Genomic DNA, 26,429 nt, shown 5'->3' on the forward strand with positions numbered 1-26,429 from the left:
GGAGAAGACTCCCTGGAAAAGACCCTGATGTTGGGAAAGATGGAGGGCGCAAGGAGAAGGGGATGACAGAGGACGAGATGGTTGGACGGTGTTCTCGAAGCTACCAGCATGAGTTCGACCAAACTGCGGGAGGCAGTGGAAGACAGGAGTGCCTGGCGTGCTCTGGTCCATGGGGTCACGAAGAGTCGGACACGACTAAATAAAAACCTGCAATCTTTATAGGAATACAGGGTGAAACTTTGGCTACTCCTTTAGCCTCTCCACTGTATCAAAACCTCCAGCTTATTTGTAAGGGTGAACTAAACAACAAAGTCTCTGAAATAATGGAGAAGGGCAGCATTTTTTTTAATTATGCAAGGACAAACTCCCATCCTATAACCCGACATTAAAATAATTCTAATATTCCATAAAATGGCACAAAATTCCAACATACCAAATACTTTTATCCAAGCTAGTTAACTTGTCCATTTCTAAAGATGGGGCTTTAAAAACATAATGCTACATAGTCGAAGTAATGTAGGTCACCTTCATGAGTCAGGAATGGATCCACTCCTGTGGTCAGGCTCTCAGCTGCTTGGCCTGGCACAGCTGTAGTAATGGCCTAGGCTCTTCAAAGCCCAACTCCAAAATATTCACAACTCTGACAAGCATCATCTTGACTTTTTTATATGAACAATCACCTTTTTTTTGGGGGGGGGTAGAGAACCTTCTGCTACAGAGCATGCCTTCATGAATTAGCACTTTGCTAAACCAACCCAGACCATTTCCTCTGAGAGCAACGTCTCACAACTGACTTGCTTAAGCAGGAACCAGGAGAGAGGTGATGAAATCTGTCATAGAAATGAATGGGTGACTAAGAGCCCATAGTCAGTCACCCAACCCAGGAAGGCAGCATTACAGGTTTAATCAGATTTGAGGTTTGGATCATCAAAAGACATTTACATTCCCAAAGGGGTGGTGTGTCTAGCTAATGCAGCACCACCTAAAACAAATAAGTGCTTTTATATCATATGGCTCTGAAACAGCAGCACGTCACAGAAACTCAGGCAATCTTCCAACAAGCGAAGGGAAGAAACAGCCATAGGGGTGGCTAGCCTGTGATCCTCTAACACAGCGGTTCTCAACCTGTGCGTCCCCAGATGGTGTTGGACTACAACTCCCATCATCCCTGAGCTCTGGCCTTGCTAGCTAGGGGTGATGGGAGTTGTAGTTCAACATTTGGGGACCCACAGGTTAAGGCAGGCTGCTCTAACAGTTTGTTGGACCAACTCCCACCAGCTCCAGTCAACACAACTAATGGTCCAGGATGATGGAAGCTATAGTCCAGGCATTCCCAACCTTCAGCCCTCCAGATGTTTTGGACTACAATTCCCATCATCCCTGACCACGGGTCCTATTAGCTAGGGATCATGGGAGTTGTAGGCCAAAACATCTGGAAGGCCACAGGTTGGGGGTGCCTGCTATAGTCCAACAACATGGGGGGGGGCACAGGTTCAGCAATCCTGATTCTGGATGTCAACAACTACAAAAATGGACTTATGAGGGCTTTGTGCTGCTGACCTGCAATATGTGGCCAGTATTTGGAAAGCAGGACAATGGCAATAAACCTAGTAGAAGCAGCTGTTCTTGTACCTCTTCAAGCTATTTTTGCCTTTGTACTTAGAAAAGAAACTGACCATCACTTTTTACAAAAAGGTATTTAATGACCTTACACATACAAAAACGAACATGTAACAAAAATACCAGTTATTGATACTCGACCTAAGCCGAACAAGTTTAGATTGCTAGCATTTCAAATATACTTCAAAGAATGCAAGAACAATTGACTGGAGGTATCCTATTTGTTTTTAAATTAACCTTTCACTGCATGCACGAGCCTAGTGCAAATAGTATTTTCAACCTGCAGAGATACTACCTGCTATGGGAAAAACACTCACATCATAGAAGGGTATTCACATTTTATATACCATATTTTTTGCACCATAACACTCACTTTTTTCCTCCTAGAAAGTAAGGGGAAATGTCTGTGCGTGTTATGGAGGGAATGCCTATGGGTGGCATGCCTACGGCTTTTCCTCCTCTAAAAACTACGTGCGTGTTATGGTCGGGTGCGTGTTATAGAGCGGAAAATACGGTAGTTACTGTAACAAATGCTCAGATTCAGCTCCCAATAGCCATTCACTATAATGAACTTAAAAATTTAAAAGGTAGGTCTGCTTAAAAAGAGCCATGCGAGGTTCCCCGTTTCATTTCCCCCTCAACAGAAGCCATGTGCTATCCACAAGCAGGAGCCAGCTCCAAGAAAACACTTATCAGCTTGTTTCAGCAGGCCATTTCAGAGTCATGTGCAAGCACAGGGAATCTCAGGATGTTTCAGCCATCCTTCCTTGCTCTGTACCTGTGATCCAAAGTTCATCACTGCTGGCCTGCAGTGAATTTTGAACACATCTGAGAGAAAGCAACAATGCTACCAATTATGTGAGTCACTTTTCCTGTGATTTAGGATATACCTACACCACAGAAATTTGTTTAACATCCCCCCTTCCCACAGGGTACCATAGGAATTTGTAGGATCTGTGATGGAGATGAGAAACACTCATCCAACATCAAGAATTATTTGATGGTGCAGTAAGAGAGACTTATGATTTAAAATGGTGTTAGTGTAGATATATCCAGAATATGGACCAAAGGGCCTCCTTATCGTTTTCAGTATTTCTTCCTAAATTCAGCTTGCTTCAGCTGAACCTTCCAATCCTGTAACTCAAGTGGAGACTGAAGCAAGTTAAGTGGGGAAAATAATCCACTGCTTCAACTTTCCCCTCCTTGCGTGATTCTATCAATCTGAATAGCCTCTCTCAGCTACTTACCCTGGTTTTAAGTCAAAGCACAAAAAAATCATTTTTAATACCAGCTCTTACATAAATCAGACCTACTATATTTGGAACACAGTGAGATGCTATCACAGTAGAGAAAGACTAAATAATAACAATAATAAATCATTATAAGAAAGACCTTCCCATGCTCCATTTAAAAAGTTCACAGTTGCATGTCATATAGGTATGGCTATTTCCTTTCAGAATGTCTGGCTGATCTGGTAATATGCTCCCAGATTCAAATCCTAACAGTAGCATGTCACAAGCATTACATTCTAAGCAGTCGAAGTAGTTACAGTATGAGTTAATTCTGCCCTTTGTTAAAAGCTCTAGATGGTCCAAGACTGGAAGAAATTTAGAAGTAGGAAATCCACCGATTCCACGTACTTCAAGTACTGGTGTACCCTTGCATAAATTGGATCTTTAGCACCTTTCTCAGTAGGGGGAGGGGAGAGAGTACTGTTCATTAAGTTACCTTGATCAATCAGCTGAACTCCTAAGTCACATCAGTTAATCATTTAGCTACCCATATTCTGACGGCTGTTCCACAGATGCTGGAGATCATACATTAATACATTCATTTGAAATAGGAGAGTTCAAGTTCAACCAGACCACAGGATAATCTTTAAATTGTAAGAAACTTAGTTACTCCCCACTCTAACTAAGAATCTTATAAGATTCCCAGCTTGGATTATGAGCTACTTCAGAGGATTTTTAGCAGATCTTTGCTAGCAGCCATTGTTCTTTTATTTTCCATTATAAAGCACTGAAGAGAACCTTCAGTGTAACACTTAAATAAAAAGTAGTACAATTTAAAAACAAAACAGAATATGATCATGTGAGATCAAACGAATTTTCCAAACTGAAATTCTTCATATACTTCTATTGTCCTTGATCATGGCTCAGCAAGGAGTTAGTATCCTTATCGGTAAAAAGTTTTATCCAGATGAGAAATGTGCAAGTAATAATTCACGCAGATTCCTTTTTTTGCATCAACGATTTGCCAGAGGCTCCCACATCTTGACTTATTTCAGCTCTCCACAGTCAGTGATGACAATCTTCTTTGAAGGCTTCCCGCTTTTGGAGCCAAAGCTCTCGATTTTTTTCACAATCTCCATCCCTTCCTTCACGTGGCCAAACACAACATGCTTCCCATCCAGCCTGCAATACAAACAGGAATAATGTGCAACGGCAAAAGAAACTAGCAGTATGAATGGGAAGGAATCTAGAATGAGTTGACTTGAAACACGGGATAATTTTCTTCTTACTGAAAAGGTTTTATTCCATGCCAGAAACACTTGAAAAAAAAATCACACCAAACCAGGAGGAAGCTTAGCAATCAGCTTGGCATTGAGAAGCCACTGCTGTTAACATCTAATCTCCAGCTGTTTTTGGACTACAACTCCCATCATCCCTAGCTAGCAGGACCGGAGACACCAGGTCTCCTGTCAAATCCCAAATATAGTGTTTAGCCTAATCAACCAAACAGTTAAGGCTCAGAACCTGACATGTGCTAAAGCTACCAAATGCCAGCAAGCAACTCAAGGCATTTTCATTCTTATATACTCATTATGGGATGTGTTAGTCAAAGTCACTCTAGCCCTCTCTGACTTGCATATTGCGTTGATTCACCACATGTGACGATGGGAGTGACTTTGTGCTCATTAAGTGTTTGACTAGCAGGCAGGAAAACATGATGCAGTGCTCTGCCTGTTTTCCTCCAAATATGCATTAGGCATGTAGGAAAGTTACGTAGGGGAGACAGCAATGCTATCTACTCGTTGGCAGAATTAAATAACAGTGGTGAGGCTTGTACTTATCTGACTCTTCTCAATATGGTATATTGTATGTATACAAGATGTATATAAGTACATATTTGCTATTCCTATTACAGGTGCACCAAAACGTTTATAGGCAGAAATGGAGCTTTCTAGGGGTTGGGTGAATGTTTTCTAACCCACACGTCTCCTTTGTAGCCTTTATACTGGCTTTTTATGGCTTTTCCCCTCACCTGCTTTTGCATAACATGGCACCGCCCTCATTCTGAATGGGACCGTTATTCACAATTAACAGAAGAGTTCTACTGTTTAAGGTATTCTAATTTAAAACCAGAGCTTACAGGAAGCACTTGAGGAGGAGCACAGCTCACTTCTAAATGGAAATTAGCCGGAGCCAGTGCAACAGCTTTTGTTGTTGTTGGCATCAGTCTGTATCGAGAAATTGAGTGTGTTGCTGGGAGTGTCCTTTCCTGGGGCACAAGCCTGGGCAGTGTGTCTGGGGGTCCTGGGCTGCCCAGACAACAAGAACCCCCTCTTGGCCTCACCGATGTGGTTCAAAGGAAAGCAGAGCAATACATTTGGCACCAGCTTGGCTGCAGAAGTTGCCAGAAGGAAGCGTACAAGGCGCCATTCAACTGTCTTAGGGACTCCACTCTGGATTTATGTAGGATTTGCTACTTAGCCTTTTCTTCTCCCAAAGATATCCCACAAGGCAGAGGAGGTTTAGGATCAGAGTTTTCCTTCTCCTAGACAGGCTACCTTCCCAGGTTGATGATCCTCATCTGCCTCTCACTTCCCTCTAAAGCAATGTTTTAACTGCTTATTAAAATGTATAAAGCTCCTAAAGGGCATTTTCACATCCTATACAATTCCATTTGCTTCCATCATGCTCCTTAGCAAGGAACACAAACATGTGCAATTTGCCAAGCTTTGAGAAAGCCTAGTTACAAAAACAAGCCCTTCCACATGTGTCTTTGCAGAATGCTTACCAATCAGTTTTAGCTGTGCAAATGAAGAACTGAGATCCGTTAGTGTTGGGTCCAGCGTTGGCCATTGAGAGAACACCTGCAACAACATCAAGACAGCAGTGTAACTTCACTGTACAAGAACACAGAACAAAAAAACCTAACAGGCCATTCAAGGAGTTTCTGCATGAAGCCTCCTCTTTGTTTTAGGTCCTGCATTTGAAAAAACAAGAGAATGCTATTCCACCGAGAGTTCACAAAACATGCCATTGTAAGCATGCAGTAAAAAGATCTGATATTGTACTGGAGGAATCAGACACTGGCGCTGGTTTATGAGAGAATTTCTGCAAGAGGGACCAATTAATTCTATCCCCTTTGCCAGGAATCCAAGGTTACCTCTTCCCACTTGTCTATAAACTGGCTGACTATTGCTTTTTGACAAACAAATCCTAAGCTCAGCTTGGCAAATGGCAACACCACACACATAGCCTATTCTAATTAAACAACGTAGATGTTGAAAGGATGAATAGCATATCCGAGACAGAACTGCAACTTAACTACTACTTTTTGATGGGGTAATTCTGAGGATGAAAGGAGCATATGAATATTGCCCTGTGCCATCTCTTTCTTGCGCTATTGAACAAGAGGAACAAACTCATGAAGTCTTGAGCCTCGGAAAATCGTGGCTGTCAATTTCAATACAACTAATAAGTGACAACAGTTTCAAATTACCACTACCTGGCTATAATATGGCGTTTTAATTATGCTTGTTTAAAAGCTTTGTCCTAGAACTTGAGACTTAACAATACCAATGCAAATAAATCTATCAGATTTCCATAATCTGCTTCAGACATTGGCGTGAGGCCCAGAAATGCCCTAGTCATTCTCAGAAGCTGGTCTTCTGGCTCATGAGCTTATCATATGATCAACAACTTCAACACAGGCTTGGAAATTCAAGTGTAGGCCTGCCCTACCTCCACCATCACTTTCTGCAAACGGAACATGCAAAAAACCAGAAATATGAGAAGGGAAACTTTGCTTACCAGGTCCGATATGTTTAAGGGTGAAGTTTTCATCAGGAAACCGACTACCGTATATTGATTTGCCACCTGTTCCGTTGTGATTTGTAAAGTCGCCACCCTGGAAGGGATACAAGTTTTGTCAAAGTACATACACATAGCAACATATGCCTGTTCTAGCTGACTAACTTATGGCCAGATAGTACATACAATACAAAATACTGTATTTAAAGTGGTTTTAAACATCAGAGTTGCTAGCGCCGCAGGGTGGTTAGGAGAATGACCTACGAATGAGGTGAGTCCACTCTTCAAATCTCACTTCAGCCTTGGACCCACTAAGCCAGGCATAGGCAGATGTTTTGGGACTACAACTCCCATCATCCCTGACCACTGGTCCTGTTAGCAAGGGATGATGGGAGTTGTAGTCCCAAAAACATCTGGAGGGCCGAGTTTGCCTCTGCCTGCACTAAGCAAACCTCTATCCTTTGCCTCCCACCTGCTCCAACAGGGAGAGGCAGCGGTGGGATGGGGGCTCTGTTAAAGTGCTCCCCCCCAGCTAAGAGAGCCCCGAACCTTGCATGAGAGGAGCAGGATCGCGGCTGTTCAGTTGGGAAGCGCGAAGCCTGCCCTTCCCAGGGGGACTGGGGGCTGGCTCTCCTGGGGGCAGGAGCTCAGCTGTGGCAGTTTCACCCAGCACTGTGCCAGCTGGGACCAATGCAGCTTTTTTCATCATCACAGTTTATTGCCACACCGTGACGTCTGACTCGCGATACACTGTGATGTTGAAAATCCAACATCACACAGCCCTAGCTGTCATCATTCCTGACCACTGGCCAAGCTGGTTGGGGGGTGATGGGAACTGTACTCTAACATCACCTGGAAGGCAACGGGTTGGGAAATGCTGGCCTAGATTAATGCACCTACAAGGACTTTGGAGCATCACACAGCAACAACTTTGCACCCCAGGAAAGATCAAAAACTGCTACTGAAAAATCGCATGCTTGGTTTGTTGTCACAGGGTCACTGCCGTCATGCCCCAATGAAAAACTAGTACACTTTCATTTAGAGGAAAAAAGGATCCTAAGATGATTAACAGTGGGTTATACTTGGAAGGAACTGGGAAATAATAACTTACATCAATACCTTGGTTATACCTGAACAAGTGTGAAAGCACACCCTATAATTTAGGAGCATTTAAATTGTCAAGGTTCAGTACCTCTAATTTTGCCAATTAGCTACGTCACGGTGACTTCACATTTTAGTTATGAAATGACAGGCATTCATACTACGAGTTTAGAAGATGAATGCCACAATCTTAAGAGAGGCTTAAGATCAGGTGCCTGCTTGGAGAACTTTACATCATAAACTCAAAATATTACTCCTGAGAATCTGTGGGAGGGAGATAAGAGGCAGGAGTTAGGAAGAAGCTTGTCATAGATACTGTGACACAAGCATCTACTGACAAATATTCCTTCTTATTTCAACACTATGAAGGAAGACTATTTGCATGTAAGAACTACTCTTTCCCTTCGACATCACGTCCTGCAAACAAGGAAAATAGACACTTTGGTTGCAGCCCATCATTAAACAGCTTAGATATTTGTCCCTAACCCTAACCAGGCACCACTGCCAGTCCTATGCTGCCTTAGATGAGGAAGCAAAAGTATGCAGCTGTGGAAGAAGGCAACATTATTCCAAAAAAAGAAGAAGGGGAGAAAGGTTTAAGGCTTGAGTAGAACAGGAACACAGTCTTGCTGCTTTGCAGATTGTTTGGTTTCCAAGAATGTAATTATTTTAAGGGCTTTCATCTCAAATGCATTCAAAAGCATTTGGCTACATACATAGTTGAAATGCACCCACTATGTGCAAGAGGAAAAACCACAATTCTCTAGGCCACAGCAAAGAAGATACTCAGATTTAACTTTGTCTCCTTTCTTTAAATCTAGGATATATAGTGGGGAAACTGGTGCCTCCTTCTGTTGTTGAACTGCAACCCCTATCATCCCTAACCACTGGCCATGCTGACTGAGGCTGATGGAAGGTCCAAGAAGATTTGGAGGTTCACAGGTTTTCCACCATTCTGGGTGTAACTAAAATCCTTTGTGACTTATTTACAGAAATTTGGGACACATCTGCACCCAAATTAGAAGGAACTGCCACCTCACACATGCTACAAGGTAAACAGTTTGCTGACTAGCTAATTTAACTGCAATTATACAACAAAAATGTATACTCTTTCCAGGTTTGGTGTAGTTAAAAGACACCTGTGATATTTCTCTTTCAAATATTTATTCTATTAATGCAAACACTAATGAAGATTATGATGTCAGAGATCAAGAACAAAAGATATACTTGCTGGTTTTTCTCCTACCAAAGCTCATTACAATTCCACACAAAGTGTCAGCCCTTTTCCTAACAAATAGCCCCTTTAGTGAGACAGCCATTTGTTTTAGCAGAGGTAAAACAGACTAGGATTGTTTTCATAAGGCTCCCCCAAAGCAAACTGGGCAACACCTGTTATTTATTCATATTAAACAATGATTTTCTAAACATCCACAGTACCAACTGTCTAGATGTGTAAGTCTTTTCAGATGCGGTGTTGAAATAATACTCTGATATACCCGTTTCCTGCATTTGAAATGCCACATATTGGCAGAAAACACTGCACCAGAGATGTAGTTAACAAACAGCACCCTATCCCCAAACATTGCTTAAACTGCTTGTGGAGTATAGAAATTGTGAGTATAGAAATCGTGGAGGTAAACACAGGAAAGGGAAATATTGGGATCTGCCTATCTCTTCATTTAACTTAATTTTAACTACACCAATCACAGCTTCCGGACTTCACTGTAAATTGCAGCTTTTAAAGTCCCCTCTTCGCCCTAGTGAAATTCACTGCTATTTGCTGCACCCACCCAGAGGTCCTTGGAGAAAGGACACAACAGAAAACAAAAGGAAGTAATACATTTCATTCCTTGGGAAATGAAGGTGTCATGCCTGTTACCGATGCTCCATCTCTCTCTCTTATTTGATTGTGCCTGGTGGCTGGAGGACAGCACTTTGAGCAGTGATTTTCCTTCAAGTCCTAGTTTAGCCAGTGGTTGACAAAGTAACTCTCAGCCCATTTTCCACCTCCCTTTTATTTTGATTCGCATGTCTGTCTGCTGGGACTGACTTTCAGCAGATTGCCATAAAGGACGTGCCCTGCTACATATTAAATCCTGACCCTGATTCAGGTAGTCTGTGAATGATTTAGCAACCAGGTTATCCATGAACATGCAAAGTGGATCCCTTCTTATAGAGCTGAACTCCTAAGACAGACATCTCTCCACAGCTGGCTGAAAGAGTTCACTCGCAGAAGCTGTCAGTTTGCCTTCTGCAAGATGCTAGCTCCACCACCCAGGTATACTGACTTTCTGAGCATTCACAAGATTATTACATGGCAACTTGACAGCTGCTACTGCTGCTGAACACAGGGATACAATGCAAGAACTTTCCAGTGCTGCAGCAAAGGCTTTTCCTGGAAATTGCATTTCTTCCAATTACACCTCAGCTGCTCTTTCAAAACTTCAAGTGGCTTAGTAGAAACCTCCAGTTTAATTACCTGGCACATGAAAGAAGGAATCACTCGGTGAAAGGTGGATCCTTTGTATCCGAAGCCCTTTTCTCCAGTGCACAGTGCTCTAAAATTTTCTGGGGGTGGAAAGGGGAAAAGGCAGCGTTGTTACTAACAAGGGAGCTTGACAACCATGGCAAAACACTTTGTACAGCTATACAAGCAATGAAAACACAATCCATCCAATAAAGTGTGCTTCAATGCAATGTTCTGAACGAATTTTTAGAAAGATTTTTTTTTTTGGGGGGGGGAATTATACCAGGGATGTGTGCAATGAATCCTACATTTACTATAAACCATCTCCTGCAACTCCTGGTTGTTGAGATTTGCATACCTGAAATCTGTAAGGGCAAAAGGGCCTTGACATTTTAGGCATGCAAATAGCTGACATCAACTCTGTGCAATTTCGCAAGCTTCAGCGGAGCTTCAGCTTCAATGGAGAACCTAAGGAAAGGTGGCAAACTCATGTCTGGACTATACCGCTTCAGGTTGTGGTGGGAGGCTGACATGTCTGAATGTACACAGAAAATCAGGGAGAAAAGGTTATTCCAGGTAATGCTTCTCTCCAGGGCGCTAGTTTTCCATATGCATTCCATCATGTCAATCCCCAACTGTAGACCCCAACTCAGAAACAGGCTTACCATCTGAGGGGAAAACAGGTTTTGGGGTGCCATGTTGCACCTTGGCACTCAGGCCTAAAAGGATGGCCACAGCACCCTGTTCCATCCCTGTTGCACAGACACTTCCTGCACCATACACTAAGGCAACTCTAGAAGGGTCAGGACCAAGGCATCCCATGAAGAATGAAGGACTGCAGACAACAATGAGTTGTCAGCAGAATCTTAGTGCACTTGCTGGTAATATTTTAGGCATACCATGAAGCTCTTGATCACAGTATTGTTGTTTATTCTTAAATATAGTTGCCAATAGTGCCAATAGATAGGCACTATACAACTGGGCTGCAATTACCCTTCTTGGAAATTCTTACCTGCCTCTAAAAAATTTATAGTTGCTATGATTTAGGGATTCTTTGTCTTCTGCAAGAGGGAAAATTAGAATCATAGAATCATAGAGTTGGAAGAGACCACAAGGGCCATCGAGTCCAACCCCCTGCCAAGCAGGAAACAATTATGCAAGCACACAGGCACTCTCCAGGAAACTCTTGCATGTGCAGGATTCCAATATAAAAAGATGCTGGATTTGGCCCAATATTTGCACAAGCTTATCATCTTAATGTATTTTTGCACAGCTAAAAATCAACAGCAATGAAGTGATGGGCACACAGACTCACAGAATGATGAGAAACTAGGGCTCACAATTATAGCTGCTCAATTAAACATCTACCGGTAGGTCTACATGAACTTGATTTAAAACAATCCTATACATGTCTACTTAGAAATTAAATCCCATTGAGTCCAGTGAGGTTTACTCCCAGGAAAAGTGAGTATAGGATTGTAGCCTTGGTCACGTCATGAGTTTCTATGAAACAAGGACGTGAGTGCATGTTCATACAGATGTTCCTTTAAAGCTCTATGTCCAAGCAACCCTTCTTTTTTGCTCCAGAGTTTGCCTCATGAAAACCCTCTCTTTAGAGCTCAATCAGAACAAACAGTAATCCATGGAAAACTTGAATTGATATTTGCTCCAACTGAATGCTAAAAGAGCTGGTTTTTGCAGGGAAAGCTTGGGGCAAAAGAACAACAACAACAAAAAGCAGCTTGGACACAGAGCTTTTAAGAGAGGACATGTGCCTGGAAACAGCAGGGCAAAAGGCAAGTGTGGATAAGCAAACAAACCAAGAAATGAAAAGATCAACATTGGGTAGGAGCAGAGTAGAATCAACAGAACTATTCAAGTGAAAACTCAAGTTTATGTAAAATATGAACTTTGCTCGCTCAACAATTCTCATAATTTTAGGATTCCAAAAAGTTGGGAGTATATAATACACAAAACCAAACCTGGAAAGGATCTGTGCTACAAACAGGGAAAATAAAGTGGGGGAAAATTATCTCCTTTCTACTCCTTCCCTGCAACCACCTTGTTGACTGTAACTTTAAGACACTATTTTTGTTTTGGAAAAAGCATTTCAATTTTCCTTCATTTTCTTACCAACATTACATAACCCTGAAAATTCAATAAGGAACTGGCAAAGGTATTGTCTTACCTGCAGTCTTTGGCACCACATCAGCTTTCAGCTATTAGGAGGAGAGAGAGAGAGAGAGAAAACACATTATCCAATGTAATATAAAATATATAATCCATTCTTTTTTAAAAAACACAACAAAAACAAAATACCACAGTATTAGCTAAAAGCAAAAAGATCTAACCTGTACCAAGTACTTTATAATTCTACGATTCTATGAAAAATTAGTCAGCTCAGCAGAATTACTAGAAACCAGAGCTACACCAGCATTCACCAACTTCCAAATTCTATGACACATTCAGAAAGCCTATTACAAACAGCCCACAATTAAAAAAACCCAACCCAGTAGTTTTGGTTTGAAACTAAAAAGGAAGAGGAAGGGCAAAGGGCAAGTAATCTCCATGTGTGAAGATCTACACGCACAGCGTAGAAATTTCACAACATGGAATTTTACTGCATTATATCCTTTCATCAGTTAAGTACTGTAGATTGCACTGGAGAAGGAGTTGTTAAAGATGCTTGCAATTACAGAAGAAGCAGCCCTAGCTCAATGTATAACTTTTTTTTATTCTGAACACCCTTGCCTGTGACCTGCTTGCTTAGCATCATGTGATGTTGTCTGTGAACCTACTCACAATCACCTGAGAGTGTCATTAGGTCAATTTAATGACACAGGGTTTAACACTCATGGTTCTTGGAAGCGATCCTGCATGTAATTGCTTGTGAGAAGATTACAATGGAATGCTTCTCCCACATAACCTTCCCAAGAGATTCCCATATGCATGACTTGGCAAGCATTTAAGATCATCTTCTAGAAAGGTACATGGAAAAAAGAAAGGAGAACTAATTTTTATACAATACCATCTCTATGTGCATATGAGCTTAATCAGATCACTGACAGTTACTTCAAGTGTGAGCTGCTCAGACCTGCAGCCTACAAGTGTAGCCTACTAACATTTTTTTTAAACACACATGCCTGATTTCCAACACGCCTGTGCTTTTGGAAACCTCAAATTTGTGAACGTCGGATTTGGGGCACAGAGGTACTATGGAGTAAAAAAGAATTGGCTCTCAAAAAGCTTCTGCTCCTGTTTACGTGAAAGTGATTTTGACTTGTCATGTGCAACCACGCTTGGAGATAGCCTTGACATTATGAAGGGTATCGCAAGGATATCTCAGGAAAAAAAATATTAATTGGATAAAAGTTGCTGCACCTATTTGTCTTTTCCTATCATCTCCATAAATATCCTTGGAGCAATTGAGTGTGATCGGATCACAAGCAAGCATTTCCAGACCGCAGTATTTGTACTACCTTATCATAAAAGGTATAATGGGCATACAATGTAAGAAGAGCCTTGCTGGAGCAGCCCAAAGGCTTGTCTAATCCCACACCCTGTTCTCACAGTGGTCAACCAGAGATGCTTGTGGGAACCTGGGGAGCAGAACATGAGCCCAAGAGAAGTCTCCTCTCTTGTGGTTCCCAGCAGCTGGTATTTGGGAACCCTGCTGCCTTTGACTGCGGAGGTAGAGCACAGCCATCATGGCTAGTAGCCAGTGACAGCCCTTTCGTCCATTAATTTGTCTAATCTTTTAAAGCCATCCAAGTTGGTGGCCATCACTACCTCGGGGAGAACGAGTTCCACAGCCCACGTGCTGCATGAAGATGTGCTTTTATCTGTCCTGAATCTCCCAACATTGGATGCCCATGAATTCCAATGTCAGACGGAGAAAAACTTTTCTCTAGCCACTCTCTCCATGCATAATTTTAGACACTTTGATCACATCCCCTCTTGCTTGCCTTTTCTCTAAACTTAAAAATCCCAAATCCCGCAACCTTTCCTCATAGGGGAGTTGCTCCATCCCTTTGATCATGTTGGCTCCTCTTTTCTGATAACACGTTGACTCAGATAGGAATGGTTGCTTTGTCTGAAAAATCAGTGGGGACTTGGATAGATAAAAGCATGGCCCTAGCTAGCACAACATCAACTTCACTCCTATTTCCCACAAACACTCAAGTCCTGCAGTTTGCGCCTAATATTCTGAAGATTATTTGGTCCGAAAGAAAACATCTTACTTGCTTCCCCTATTCATTTTCTTTAGGACCAACATTGCAACCATGTTTCTAGTGTATGTAAGATTTGTTGTCCAATAATCCCTATTGGAATATTAAATCAAAGACTCCAGGTGATGTCAACAATAAGTGGAGTTAAGTCAGTGAGGGAAAATAGCATCTCTCTTTGGTGTACCTGTGGGATCATTGCTATACATCCTGAAAAGAGAAGCACCCTGAGGTCTCCAAGCAATATGTGAGGGACCAAACACCTTCAACAACTTCTTTTCGCCTGTCCAATACAGTTCTCCCCCAAATTCTATTACACGGATATCACTTTCTCCATTACTCTCAATGTAAGCCACTAAATTAAGCTTGCCAAAGGAATTCATTTCAGACTAGCAGTCCTTTTGGGGGAGGGATTCTCTCCCCCAGAAAAATCACCTTTAGAATAGATAAGAATTCACAATTCTAATAAAAATATCTTTCCCGTTTGTAGGGCACATGCCCGAACCTGAACTTAATTAATTCCTGATTAAGTTGTCTTGACACAAATATGAGTTCATGGTTTGTTCCCTACTATCTCAAATTCAAAAGGTGCCATCCTATGGCTGTGTCAAGCTCTTAACAGCAAAGGTTATGCAAAGAAGGGCTCTCTGTAGTTGCCAAATGTTACAGAATTCCCTTTTCTCTGGAGAAATGCCAATATCTCAGTTTCTGCCTCCAACAAGTAAACTTCCCTCAAGAGAACTCTGTTGAGAAGGAATGGGGTTAACTTTTATCTTTTAATCTTGGAATATACTTACTGTATTGGCATCAACAAATACATCAAAAGGGGATGAAGGACCCATATTTTCATCAACTAAATTCTTAATTGCCAAATCATGTTTACAGTTCATTTGCTTAGAACAAAGCAGGTTGATTTATTCTAAGTAAGTGCCCTTGGCTCAAGGAGACATCCCAAAAAAAGGCACCTTGAAAAAAGCAACGAATAGTCAAGGCTACACTCTTCAGTAGTACAAAAGCTTAATGCATATTCTCTAGGTTGCTATCTTTGGGGCCCCATTTTTTCCTGAAGAAATTCAACAATCTGAGTTAGGGAACTTTCACCCTGTTTGTTTTATAGACGCAAGAGCTTTGCTGATGGGGAGGGAGAGAGAGGGCGTTAGCCCTAAAAATATTTAACAACCGTACTGTAACAAGCAGACTGTAAATTCAGCAGGTGGTGGTGACTTTCTTGCCTGCTCCTTGCAAAGTGAGAAGAACTCCTTTGCAAGCTGCAGAGTTTTGATAAGTGTCATTGGATCCCTTACACAACAACAGAACAGTGATGTCTGTTAGCAACGCTGAGCCCCTGACAGTATAACGGTTAGAGAACTGGATATGGGGACACAAGGGTTCAAATCCTCACTCAGCCATTAAGTTCACTGGGTGACCTTGGGCCAGCCACCGTCTCTCTGCCTAACCCACACCAGGGGGTTGTCGTGGGGATGAAATCGGAGAAGGAGGAGAACCATTGAGCTCCTGGGAAGAAAAGGAGCTCTCCAAATGCAAGTAATAAATAAAAAAGTTCGGCTGCCCTCCCCGAAAGGCTCCAAGGGCACCTCAGGGACGCGGGAAGGCGCCAACCCCGCGCCCCCCGCCCAGGGAGGAGGAAGCGGCGCGTACCTCCAACACGACCCGGCCGAGGGGCTGGTTGTCCGCTCCCACGTCCAGGTAGACCAGCGGGTTGTCGTCGCCGTCGTCGCGCTTATGGTCGCTGCAGGCACGGCGGCACGCGCGGCTCAGGGCGCCCTCGGAAGAGACCTGCAGCAGCAGCAGCTCCCCGGAGGCAGCGGCGGCCCGGCACTGCTGAGGCTGCCCCAGGAGCAGCATCAGGCGGCGGGCAGAGCTGAGCGCGAGCATCGCGGCGGAGGAAGGAAGAAGGGAAGGAAGGGCAGGCGGCACCAAGCAGCAGTCCTCTTGCGGTGGCTGGAAACGGAGCCAAACTTCGGCGCGGTCACTCAAAAGGCAGGCAGGCAGGCGCGCGTGCGTCTCTGTGCGTAAAAGCGCCCGGAACTGAACAGCCATCCGGCGGGCTCGGGCCCTTTTTAAGCGCTTCCTCCGCCTCCGCAGCGCCCCCAGAGGCGGAAGAGGGACGCACAGGGAGCGCGGCTGCGTGAAAGGCGGCGGCAACGGCGCTTCATCCTTCGTGGCTGATTAAGCGCTTCGCCAGGGTGGGAAGCCCGCTTCTCCTCTTCTTCCTCCTTCTCTCTCTCTCTCTCTCTCTCTCTCTCTCTCTCCCCTTTCCTTTTCTTCACTGCTACTTCTCCTCCTCCTCCTCCCTCACTTCAAATACTGAAAACCTTTAAAGCGACGGCCCTGTCCAGGCGCTCAAATTCCTCCTCTTTCGAAGGTATTGGTGGCCTTTGGCAAAAATCCTGCGGTTGCAGATGTAAAAGGGACCCCCGAGGGTCATCCAGTCCAACCCCGAGCAACAAAGGAATCTCGGCTAAAGTAATCCACGACAGGTGCCCCCCCCCACACGCTTATAAACCTCCAAGGAATGAGAGTCCTCTCATCTGTACTGCCGCAGGTTGGTTTTGTGAGGGTGAAATGGGACAAAAACAAACAAACAGTGGCAAAGACACCCGAGGAAGCCGGTTGCCCATTACTAAAACAAGCGCCTTTGCGCCTCGCTCGCCCCCTTAGCGTAGGGTAGAAATGGGCGGGAATGACAGCAGGTGCTGATAATGTATGTAATAGTAATACACAGGACTCTTTTTTTTAAAGCCGGAACTTGCTAGAGCTCAGTCCCTGCATCTCCCAGGTGGGAGCCATTACCCTTATGAGAGAGCAAGGGAGGCGTTCATGGGGAGCTCCAGCACCTCTTTTTTCCCGGGAAAATAGCACTGGTAATACGCTATTATCATTATCATTATGTGGTGTAAACAACAATAACAGAAAGTTAGAAGCTGTACAGAAGGTGGGCTCTTACGGTCTTAAGTTGGGCAGAAAACTAAAAATGGCCACCGTCTTCCTAGGGCTGCCAGCTTAAAGGGGGGGGGGGGGAAATGCAGCTCAGGAATATATTTTTTTTTGGGGGGGGGAGCATAAATGTAGAGATGGGGAACCAGTAGCTCTCCAGCTTAGGGCAGCCAAACTGTTAATACCAAGTAGGCCGCAATAATATTTTGCCAGAGAAATTGTGGGCCGCACATTGCCTTTTCACTCTTTTGGGGTTGGGCTGGAGCAAGGCCAAAATGTGACACACACACCCCCCACTTGCCCTCTAAGCTGCCTTCCCAAAACTGGCAAAATGAGGCACCTCAAGCTCCCCATCTCTGCCTTAATGCTTCATTGAAAACAATTAAAAGCACGGGAACTTAAGTCTTTCAAGCCAAATGTATTCAGGCTCTTTTTTTACTCTTGACCTTTTAAGATCTGCCTACCTGACAGACAGAAAGACAACTGGAGCAGCTTTTTCAAGGAGTGGTTTTGATGTATTTACTTAACTTGTGTACTGTGTTGTGGTGGAAAGCTCAGAACTTATGCCAGAAGAAAAAGATGGCAACTGAGGGCTACATCCTCTAGAGTTTAGACCTTTGGTGCTTTGTCCCCACCACTCATGATTTTTTTGATTTTTTTTTTTAAAGGACTGAAGGGAACAATGGTCTTGACTCTGTGCAGAATTGCTTTCCTTTGTGAAGGGGATGTTTCCTTGTCTGCATGGAGATTTTCAGGCGTGACTAGGTTGGTAGTGGCTCTGCATTGGCAGAGGGATGATCTGGTATAAGGTGGCAGTCCGTTTCTCACTAGAGTGGGCGACACATGGCTCTGCACTGGACTGAGTGGCAGCCCAGCAACTAGGAAGCCGACACAGACATGAGCAGTCTTACTAAATGAGCCATTTCATGAAGGTGAGGGGGGAGAGACTTTGTGCTGGCCATCAGACAATTGCTTTTCCCACCTGCCTTACCCCACCTTCCAGCCCTAGCAGCCTTTCCCAGATCATGACTTTAGGAACAGCAGAAGCAGCTGGAAAGAGAGGAGGTCAGGAAAATTTTTAAAAATAATAATTTTATAAGTTGTGTGTATAAGTTGTGCTGCTCAATTTGTATTGTGTTATGCATGGTGACTTGCTGTTATTTTTTATTGGTTGTAGTTTAGAAATCATTTATTGTATTAAGAGCGAATTTCCGTTTAATTATTATTTGCTGATAATTTTTATTGTGTACTATTGCATTCTAATGGATGATTGAATGTTACTCTATTTCATATACAGTAGGTTGTTTATTTTAAAGTTATGTTTTTATTATGACATTTCTGTGTTGGAGCAGATAGTTATAAGGTGTTTATGGTTTCTTCAACTTGTGAAATTGTAAAGGAAGCTCTCAAAAGGTACTAGCCAAGCAAGAGGCCCCTATAAATGATCTCTTCCTCTGCACACCACTGTCATCATTGAGAATATCAAATCATGTCAACAATCCCCACCCAACAGATGGGAACCTCCCAGCTTGCCTGTTTATTTTGGTTTTATGTACCTAATCAAAAAAGAAAGAAGGGGAAGAATTATTAACTATTTCTCCATTTTATGCAGGGAAAAAAACCATGCTGTGTTTTTTAATTGTTTAGCTAATTACATTGCAGTGGTTTCCCTTGACTCTACTATTTCCAGGTGAAATTATTTACATATACTTTCTCCATTATCAGGGCTAGGCCCAGAGCTGACCAAACTGTATATTGGACCTTTTTGCCTGGAATAGTGAATTAAATGGAATTTGAAGATATCGTGAAGATTTTGTGAAATATACGGTGTTTAAAGGCTGATTTGTGCCTATCATTCTGTGCATGATGAATCCCTTTCCTGTGCCTGCCGAGAATGCTGTGAGGGTTAGACAAGGTTGCAAGAGCAGTGCCTCTTGCTGAATTGGGGCTGTGCTTGCAGCACATCACATATAGATCGTATATCAGACAATTACTTGTTTGGGAGTTGTGGGCTCTTTGTCCCTGTGAGAGTTGGCTGTCTGATTGACGCAGCTCACATAGTGTTTAAGATGCTTTGGGGAAATGTCATGAGCAGACTAATGATATGTTATACGCTCGTGTGAAGAAGCACGTAGTTGAGAGTAAATAGTTTCTAATTATCACATGATATATGGCTGCCGTCATTTAAATATGTAAGAGGCAAAGCTGATGATTATCTGTTGTGATACAGTGTTTATATAGAGAATAAATAAGTGAAACGTTCAGGGCTGTTTGTGACGTCATGCATTTTCAGAGCGCTTCACAAGGTGTTCCAGGTGCTAAAGCTCTTTCATAATCTTTTCAGTGATTCCTCTTCCTTATCAAGGTAATGATTTGGAAATTAGCCATGTAGCAACTACATTCCATTGTTATAAGCCGCCTTTCCATATAATGGAAAGTTTCATTCAGGGTTTCCAAACTTGGGTCTCCAGCAATTTTGGGACTACAACTCCCATCATCCCTAGCTAGCAGGACCAGTAGTCTGGGATGATGGGAATTGTAGTCTGAAAATTGCTGGACACCCAAGTTTGGGAAACATTGATTTAGTTTCTTATGCGTTGGAATGACCAATACCCAGCCATCCTCTGTGCTCAGGTTACAGGGTTAGGCTTGAGATCAAGAAAGACTTTTGAAATATGTTTCTTAATTTTTTAATTACTTATAAAGGTTGACTTAAAAATAGCTGGAGACGTGTGTTCCATATATCAGAAAGTTGTATGTGAGTACAAGATGCATGAATTCTAGGGAAGGTTCCAGAAGCTTTGCTCTGTGTGGCTCTTGAGCTAATATTTAACCAACTTCATAGTCAATGTGTATAGGAAAATACAGCTTTAAAATGGTCCTTATGGCAAGGACATCTGACACACTTGGTGCTTTCAGAGAACTTTCTAGCAGTTTGTTGTTGTGATTCATCAGTCTCTTCTTTAAACATGTAGTTTACTTCATTGCCCCTTTCCATTTTTAAAAATGTATTTTAAGAAGTTTTTTTATCAGTGACAGTGACAAATTTCATGTATTTTAAAACAAGAACTCCACTGTCAGTTTTGTTTAGAAATTATTTGATAGTCTGTTTAAATGTACGTATTTATATCAGTGCCACATCAGAGTACTGTACTGATACCAAAATTACTAGTGCTTTCATAGGGATATGGTGATTTATTTTATTTATGTCATAAAATTTGATTGTAAAAAACCTTGAAGCAGTTTCCAAAAAGAATTAAATAATTATAAAATACAGTTAAAACAGCTATTTAAAACTTTAAAATTATAATTGGTGATAAGCTTAAAAAGGGTTAACACACGTGTAAACATTCTACATGGTAGGCTTGTCTGAACAAAAGTGTTTTTAGCAGGCACCAAAAAGAGTACAATGAAGGTGGCTGCCTGATGATAAAGACTGTATGGAGTTTGCCTGCTGTTCTGCAAATTCAGGGCATCAATCAGGAAAAAAACATTGGTTCTGAATGGGGGCTCCTTCACTATGACCTGTTCAGTGAAAATTCACTCGGATTTGCCAGCGTAAAGCCTACATGGAGATTAGACTATTCCCAGTCTTTATTGAGTATTCATTATTTGTTTGCAGGGAGGTTATACAACATTGAAGATTCATAATGGTTTGCTTGTGCAGTGTTTATCCATCCTTCTTCAGTGCCTTTTCCCAATGCTTCCCAAACCACAAAAATCCCTTAAAAAAAAATAAAAATCGGATTTGTTGTACCAAGGCAGCAGCGCACTTTCAGGAGTAATTTGGGTGGGTGGCATAGCAGAGCCAATACTGCTTACCAGTAGGGAGGAGGGTGATAGGACCATAGGGGGGGTCAATGCTGTGCCCTCCTCACCAACTGCTGTTGAGTGCTTTAGTTCAGTTTTATTGCACAAACCTAAATTTCTAGTACATAGAATCATAGAATCATAGAGTTGGAAGAGACTACAAGGGCCATCGAGTCCAACCCCCTGCCAAGCAGGAAACACCATCAGAGCACTCCTGACATATGGTTGTCAAGCCTCTGCTTAAAGCAGTGTTTCCCAACCTTTTTTGGGCAACGGCACACCTGTTTAATGAAAAAAATCTCGCGGCACACCACCATTACAGCCCCGTGACGTCAGCGCGCAGCGTCACGCCGGGAGGGACGCACGAAAGTGAAAGTTTTCGATTTTTTTTCCCTCCCCCTTGCCGGGGAACCTCCAAGCTTTGGGGGTGGGGGGGGAGGAGGCAGCAAAGCGAGGCAGGAAGGAGAGCGCGGCTTGGCTGAGTGAGCTTTGGCAGGGGCAGGGAATGAGAGCCGCGAGGCGGGCGCTGCAGACGGAGGCGCTGCCCGCCGAGCTCGCAGCTCGCCCGTCGAAGGCTGCACGATCACCCGCCGCGGGGAGCCGGGGGCGGCGGCGCGGTTGCCGGGCAGCGGCGGGGGTGGTGGCGGCGGTGGCTGCTTGCCGCCCTCCTGGGCGGAGGCGGGCACGGTGGGCACCGGCCCGGCCAAGGGCCCCTGCTTGGTGCCGTCGGATGTGGGAGCTCGCTCGCTCGCCGCCCCGCGTGTGCTCGCCGAGCGGCGATAGGACGTAGCGAGCGGCGATGGGGCTAGCCGGAGAAGAGAGGGCGAGCCCCCTCCGCTCCGGCCCTAAAAAGGGCAAGCCACGCCCCCTCCAGCCAGCCAGGAGGCGTGGCCGGATGGGATTCCCCTGCTTTCGCGGGGGCTGAGATGGGATTCCCCGCTCATGTGGGGGCGGATGGGATTCCCCGCTCACGTGGGGAAGGGCGTGATGCCCGCAACCCCACCTCCTGGGGCAGGCCCAGTGGCGAGCGGATGCGCAGGCGCAGTAGCGAGCGGCGATGGGATGTGGGAGCTCGCTCGCTCGCTCGCCGCCCTGCGTGTGCTCGCCGCCGCCGCCCCGCCTCTCACCGCCCGACTCGCCCGCCTCCACGGAACACAAGGCAAAGTTCCACGGCACACTAGTGTGCCGCGGAACACCGGTTGGGAAACACTGGCTTAAAGACCTCCAAAGTAGGAGACTCTACCACACTCCTTGGCAGCAAATTCCACTGTCAAACAGCTCTTACTGTCAGGAAGTTCTTCCTGATGTTTAGGTGGAATCTTCTTTCTTGTAGTTTGGATCCATTGCTCCGTGTCCGCTTCTCTGGAGCAGCAGAAAACAACCTTTCTCCCTCCTCTATGTGACATCCTTTTATATATTTGAACATGGCTATCATATCACCCCTTAACCTCCTCTTCTCCAGGCTAAACATGCCCAGCTCCCTTAGCCGTTCCTCATAAGGCATCGTTTCCAGGCCTTTGACCATTTTGGTTGCCCTCCTCTGGACACGTTCCAGTTTGTCAGCGTCCTTCTTGAATTGTGGTGCCCAGAACTGGACACAGTACTCCAGGTGAGGTCTGACCAGAGCAGAATACAGTGGCACTATTACTTCCCTTGATCTAGATCTATACTCCTGTTGATGCAGCCCAGAATTACATTGGCTTTTTTAGCTGCCGCGTCACACTGTTGGCTCATGTCAAGTTTGTGGTCAACCAAGAATCCTAGATCCTTTTCACATGTACTGCTCTCAAGCCAGGTGTCACCCATCTTGTATTTGTGCCTCTCATTTTTTTTTGCCCAAGTGCAATACTTTACATTTCTCCCTGTTAAAATTCATCTTGTTTGTTTTGGCCCAGTTTTCTAATCTGTCAAGGTCGTTTTGAAGTGTGATCCTGTCCTCTGGGGTGTTAGCCACCCCTCCCAGTTTGGTGTCATCTGCAAATTTGATCAGGATGCCCTTGAGTCCATCATCCAAGTCGTTGATAAAGATGTTGAATTGGACCGGGCCCAAGACAGAACCCTGTGGCACCCCACTAGTCACTCTTCTCCAGGATGAAGAGGAACCATTGATGAGCACCCTTTGGGTTCGGTCAGTCAGCCAGTTACAAATCCTCTGAGTGGTAGCATAGTCAAGACCGCATTTTACCAGCTTCTTTACAAGAATATCATGGGGCACCTTGTCAAATGCCTTGCTGAAATCAAGGTAGGCTACATCCACTGCGTTCCCTTCATCTACCAGGCTTGTAATTCTGTCAAAAAACGAGATCAGGTTAGTCTGACATGACTTATTTTTCAGAAATCCATGCTGACTATTGGTGATCACAGCATTCCTTTCTAGGTGCTCACAGACTGTTTGCTTAATGATCTGCTCCAGAATCTTCCCTGGTATTGATGTCAGACTGACTGGGCGGTAATTATTTGGGTTCTCTCTTTTCCCCTTTTTGAAAATAGGGACAACATTTGCCCTCCTCCAGTCTGCCGGGACTGCGCCTGTTCTCCAGGAATTCTCAAAGATGACTGCCAGTGGTTCTGAGATCACATCTGCCAGTTCTTTTAATACTCTTGGATGCAGTTCATCTGGCCCTGGAGACTTGAATACATCTAAACTAGTCAAGTATTCTTGTACTATCTCCTTAGTTATTCTGGGCTGTGTTTCCTTTGCTGAATCATTTGCTCCAAATTCTTCAGGTCGGGCATTGTTTTCTTCATTGGAGAAGACTGAGGCAAAGAAGGCATTGAGGAGTTCAGCCCTTTCTGTGTCCCCTGTTTGCATTTCACCATCTTCTCCTCTGAGTGACCCCACTGTTTCTTTGTTCTTTCTTTTGCTACGAACATACCCATAAAAGCCTTTTTTGTTGCTTTTAACCTCTCTAGCAAGCCTGAGGTCATTCTGTGCTTTAGCTTTTCTGACTTTGTGTCTACACGTGCTGGCTATTTGTTTGAATTCCTCTTTGGTGGTTTCCCCCCTTTTACATTTTTTGTACACATCCTTTTTTAATCTTAACTCAGTTAAAAGTTCTTTAGATAGCCACCCTGGCTTCTTTAGGCACCTTCCATGTTTCCGTCTCATTGGTATTGCCTGACGTTGCGCTTTTACTATCTCCCTCTTAACAAACTCCCAGCCATCATGAACTCCCTTTCCTTTTAGTATTACTGTCCATGGGATCTCACCCAGCACTTCCCTAAGTTTTATGAAGTCGGCTTTCTTAAAGTCAAGAAATTGAGTCCTAGTATGCTTGGCTGCTCCTTTCCGCTGTATAGTAAACTTCAGAAGAGCATGATCACTCGCGCCTAATGATCCTTCCACCAGGACCAGATCTAAAATGGCTGTTCCTCTTGTTGCTTCTCCCACTTTCTGGACAATGAAGTTGTCTGCAAGGCCAGTGAGGAATCTGTTTGACCTTATGCTCTTGGCCGAGTTTGACATCCAACAAATATCCGGGTAATTGAAGTCCCCCATTACTACTATCTCCCTTCCTTTTTCATGCTTGGCCATCTGTTCCAGGAAGGCATCATCTATGTCCTCCGTTTGGCTTGGGGATCTATAGTAAACTCCCACAATGAGGTCCCTGTTATTCTTCTCTCCCTTAATTTTGACCCAAATGCTATCACTTTGGCTTTGAGGTTCTAAATCTTGGATCTCTTAACAGGTATACACATCCCTGACATATAACGCCACTCCTCCTCCTTTCTTGTCTGGTCTGTTTCTCTGAAACAGTATGTACTTAAATCTCTCCTGCAAAACACTGAGAGTCTGAAGGTGACCAAAGTCTGAATTGCTTTTGTAGTCAGTATTGATGCAGGTAAGACATGGCAAGAGATGCTGGCTCTTGAATAAGTGGAGTAGCAGTGATGAAGCTCTGATGTCAGGGAGGAAGTGATACAAACCAGGGAAGTAAAGGTGTGGATGAGGTTCGGCAACTTGAGAGCTGCTCCCAAAAGGTAGCAGGTTTGAGACTACCGTCCCTGGATCTGGGGCGGAGGGAACAGTGACAGAGATTTGAAAGATGTGCAATATGAAGCCTGTTGTACCTGAGAAGCATGATTCACATCTGCATTGTACTCTGCTTTTGAATGAAGAATTTTTCAAGAATTTCTGGAACTGTGATAAATCTTCCATACGTTTAGCTGTAATGGCAGAGTCCATTATCATGGCGCACTGTTACTCATGTGCCAGAGTAGCCTCCCTTTGACTCCACAACACTGTCTGGTAGGAAGAGCCAGTCCATTTCAGTTCTTACCACCTTTTAGAGGTGATTACTGGTGTTAATTGCGTCTTCCTCCACCACCCATTGCTCACATGGGTTCCCCCTCGTTGATCAATTGCCCTTTTAGCTGTCAGTCACCCCAATTAAACAGCATAAAAAATGGCACCGCACCCCCAGACTTTGTTGTTGAACTTCAACCAACTTCAGAGGCTGCCCACTGCAGAAGTGACCATAGATGCAAGTCTTTGTTACGTTTATTTGCCTAATGCAGGACTAGATAGTTTAATACTAGATTACAAGTGGATGGCAGCAGGAAGAGATGATCATGGCAGGACACCTGTTGCCATTGGGCTACTTTACGGCGTTTGCGCTGAAACAGCATGTTGCTGTTCATGGAAGGAATATAATGCACAATTTATGTGAATATGCTGTAATATCGTTGCACACTACCGCAATCTCCGAGCAGTGTGAGATTTCACGAGTTTCAGGCTCTCACCTGGGGTTCTTGTTTCCTTTTGGGAATGCGGCATAGCAGAGTCTGTGGGCCCTTTGTGATATATGGTTGATTTATACATATATACAACCTGGGTCTATGAGGGAGGGGTTTGCAGCATCAACACCCCAAGGGGGTCTTGATTCTCCCATAGCTGCAGCCTTGGATTCAAACAGAGACTCTCTAGCTTTTGAGCTAGCTGCCTTTCTTCTATTGTGACATCACTCCTAACCTCTCAACTCTAGCTTTATCTGTTGTAGGTAGGGGGCCCTACCAATTTTCTCTCTCACCAAGCCCCTTTGATCCTTTAATGGTCCATTTCCCCAATGGCAATCATTTCATAAGGAGGCTAGCCTGGCTCAATTCCCTTTTAACATTTTCTAGATCCAGGGATTAGCACCTCAAACCTTGATTAAATTCTAACACTTGCTGAATCTGGGAATTATAGGAGCCCAGCACTCACAAACT

At 43.9% G+C, this 26,429-nt stretch overlaps 1 protein-coding gene and 1 long non-coding RNA gene across 6 annotated transcripts in view; one reads left to right on the forward strand and one right to left on the reverse strand.

Annotated features, from left to right (window-relative positions):
- Positions 1 to 26,429, forward strand: part of LOC309533623 — a 74,657-nt gene that overhangs the window by 12,329 nt on the left and 35,899 nt on the right. For 3 of the 4 annotated variants that reach the window (XR_014220336.1, XR_014220337.1, XR_014220338.1), the window contains exon 3: positions 8,753 to 8,812. This is a non-coding gene — a long non-coding RNA (uncharacterized lncRNA). Of the gene's footprint in view, positions 1 to 8,752; positions 8,813 to 16,564; positions 16,661 to 26,429 lie in introns of those variants that run through there. The other variant, XR_014220339.1, reaches the window with a different exon arrangement.
- PPIF (peptidylprolyl isomerase F) lies at positions 1,683 to 26,084 on the reverse strand. Of its 2 annotated transcripts, none has more exons than XM_082225162.1 (6): positions 25,965 to 26,084; positions 12,416 to 12,446; positions 10,240 to 10,328; positions 6,660 to 6,756; positions 5,641 to 5,716; positions 1,683 to 4,034 (listed from the first exon to the last, which is right to left on the reverse strand). In XM_082225162.1, exons 3-6 carry the CDS (start codon positions 10,246 to 10,248, stop codon positions 3,899 to 3,901), a joined length of 318 nt encoding a protein of 105 aa, XP_082081288.1. In that variant the 5' UTR covers positions 10,249 to 10,328; positions 12,416 to 12,446; positions 25,965 to 26,084; the 3' UTR covers positions 1,683 to 3,898. The 2 variants fall into 2 exon arrangements, with proteins under 2 accessions (XP_082081288.1, XP_082081287.1); XM_082225161.1 differs by lacking the exon at positions 25,965 to 26,084 and adding an exon at positions 16,113 to 16,539.

This window comes from Podarcis vaucheri, assembly GCF_965113315.1.
Source record: "Podarcis vaucheri genome assembly, chromosome: 5".
Lineage (NCBI taxonomy): Eukaryota > Metazoa > Chordata > Lepidosauria > Squamata > Lacertidae > Podarcis > Podarcis vaucheri.

Excerpts from the sequence above, each read along its gene's own strand:
- PPIF (XM_082225161.1), bottom strand. The coding sequence starts at position 16,514 with ATGGCTGTTCAGTTCCGGGCGCTTTTACGCACAGAGACGCACGCGCGC. Across the intron at positions 10,329-12,415 it reads TGTGGTGCCAAAGACTGCAG|AAAATTTTAGAGCACTGTGC; the intron begins GTAAGACAATAC and ends TTCCACCCCCAG. Across the intron at positions 6,757-10,239 it reads TTCCTTCTTTCATGTGCCAG|GGTGGCGACTTTACAAATCA; the intron begins GTAATTAAACTG and ends TATCCCTTCCAG.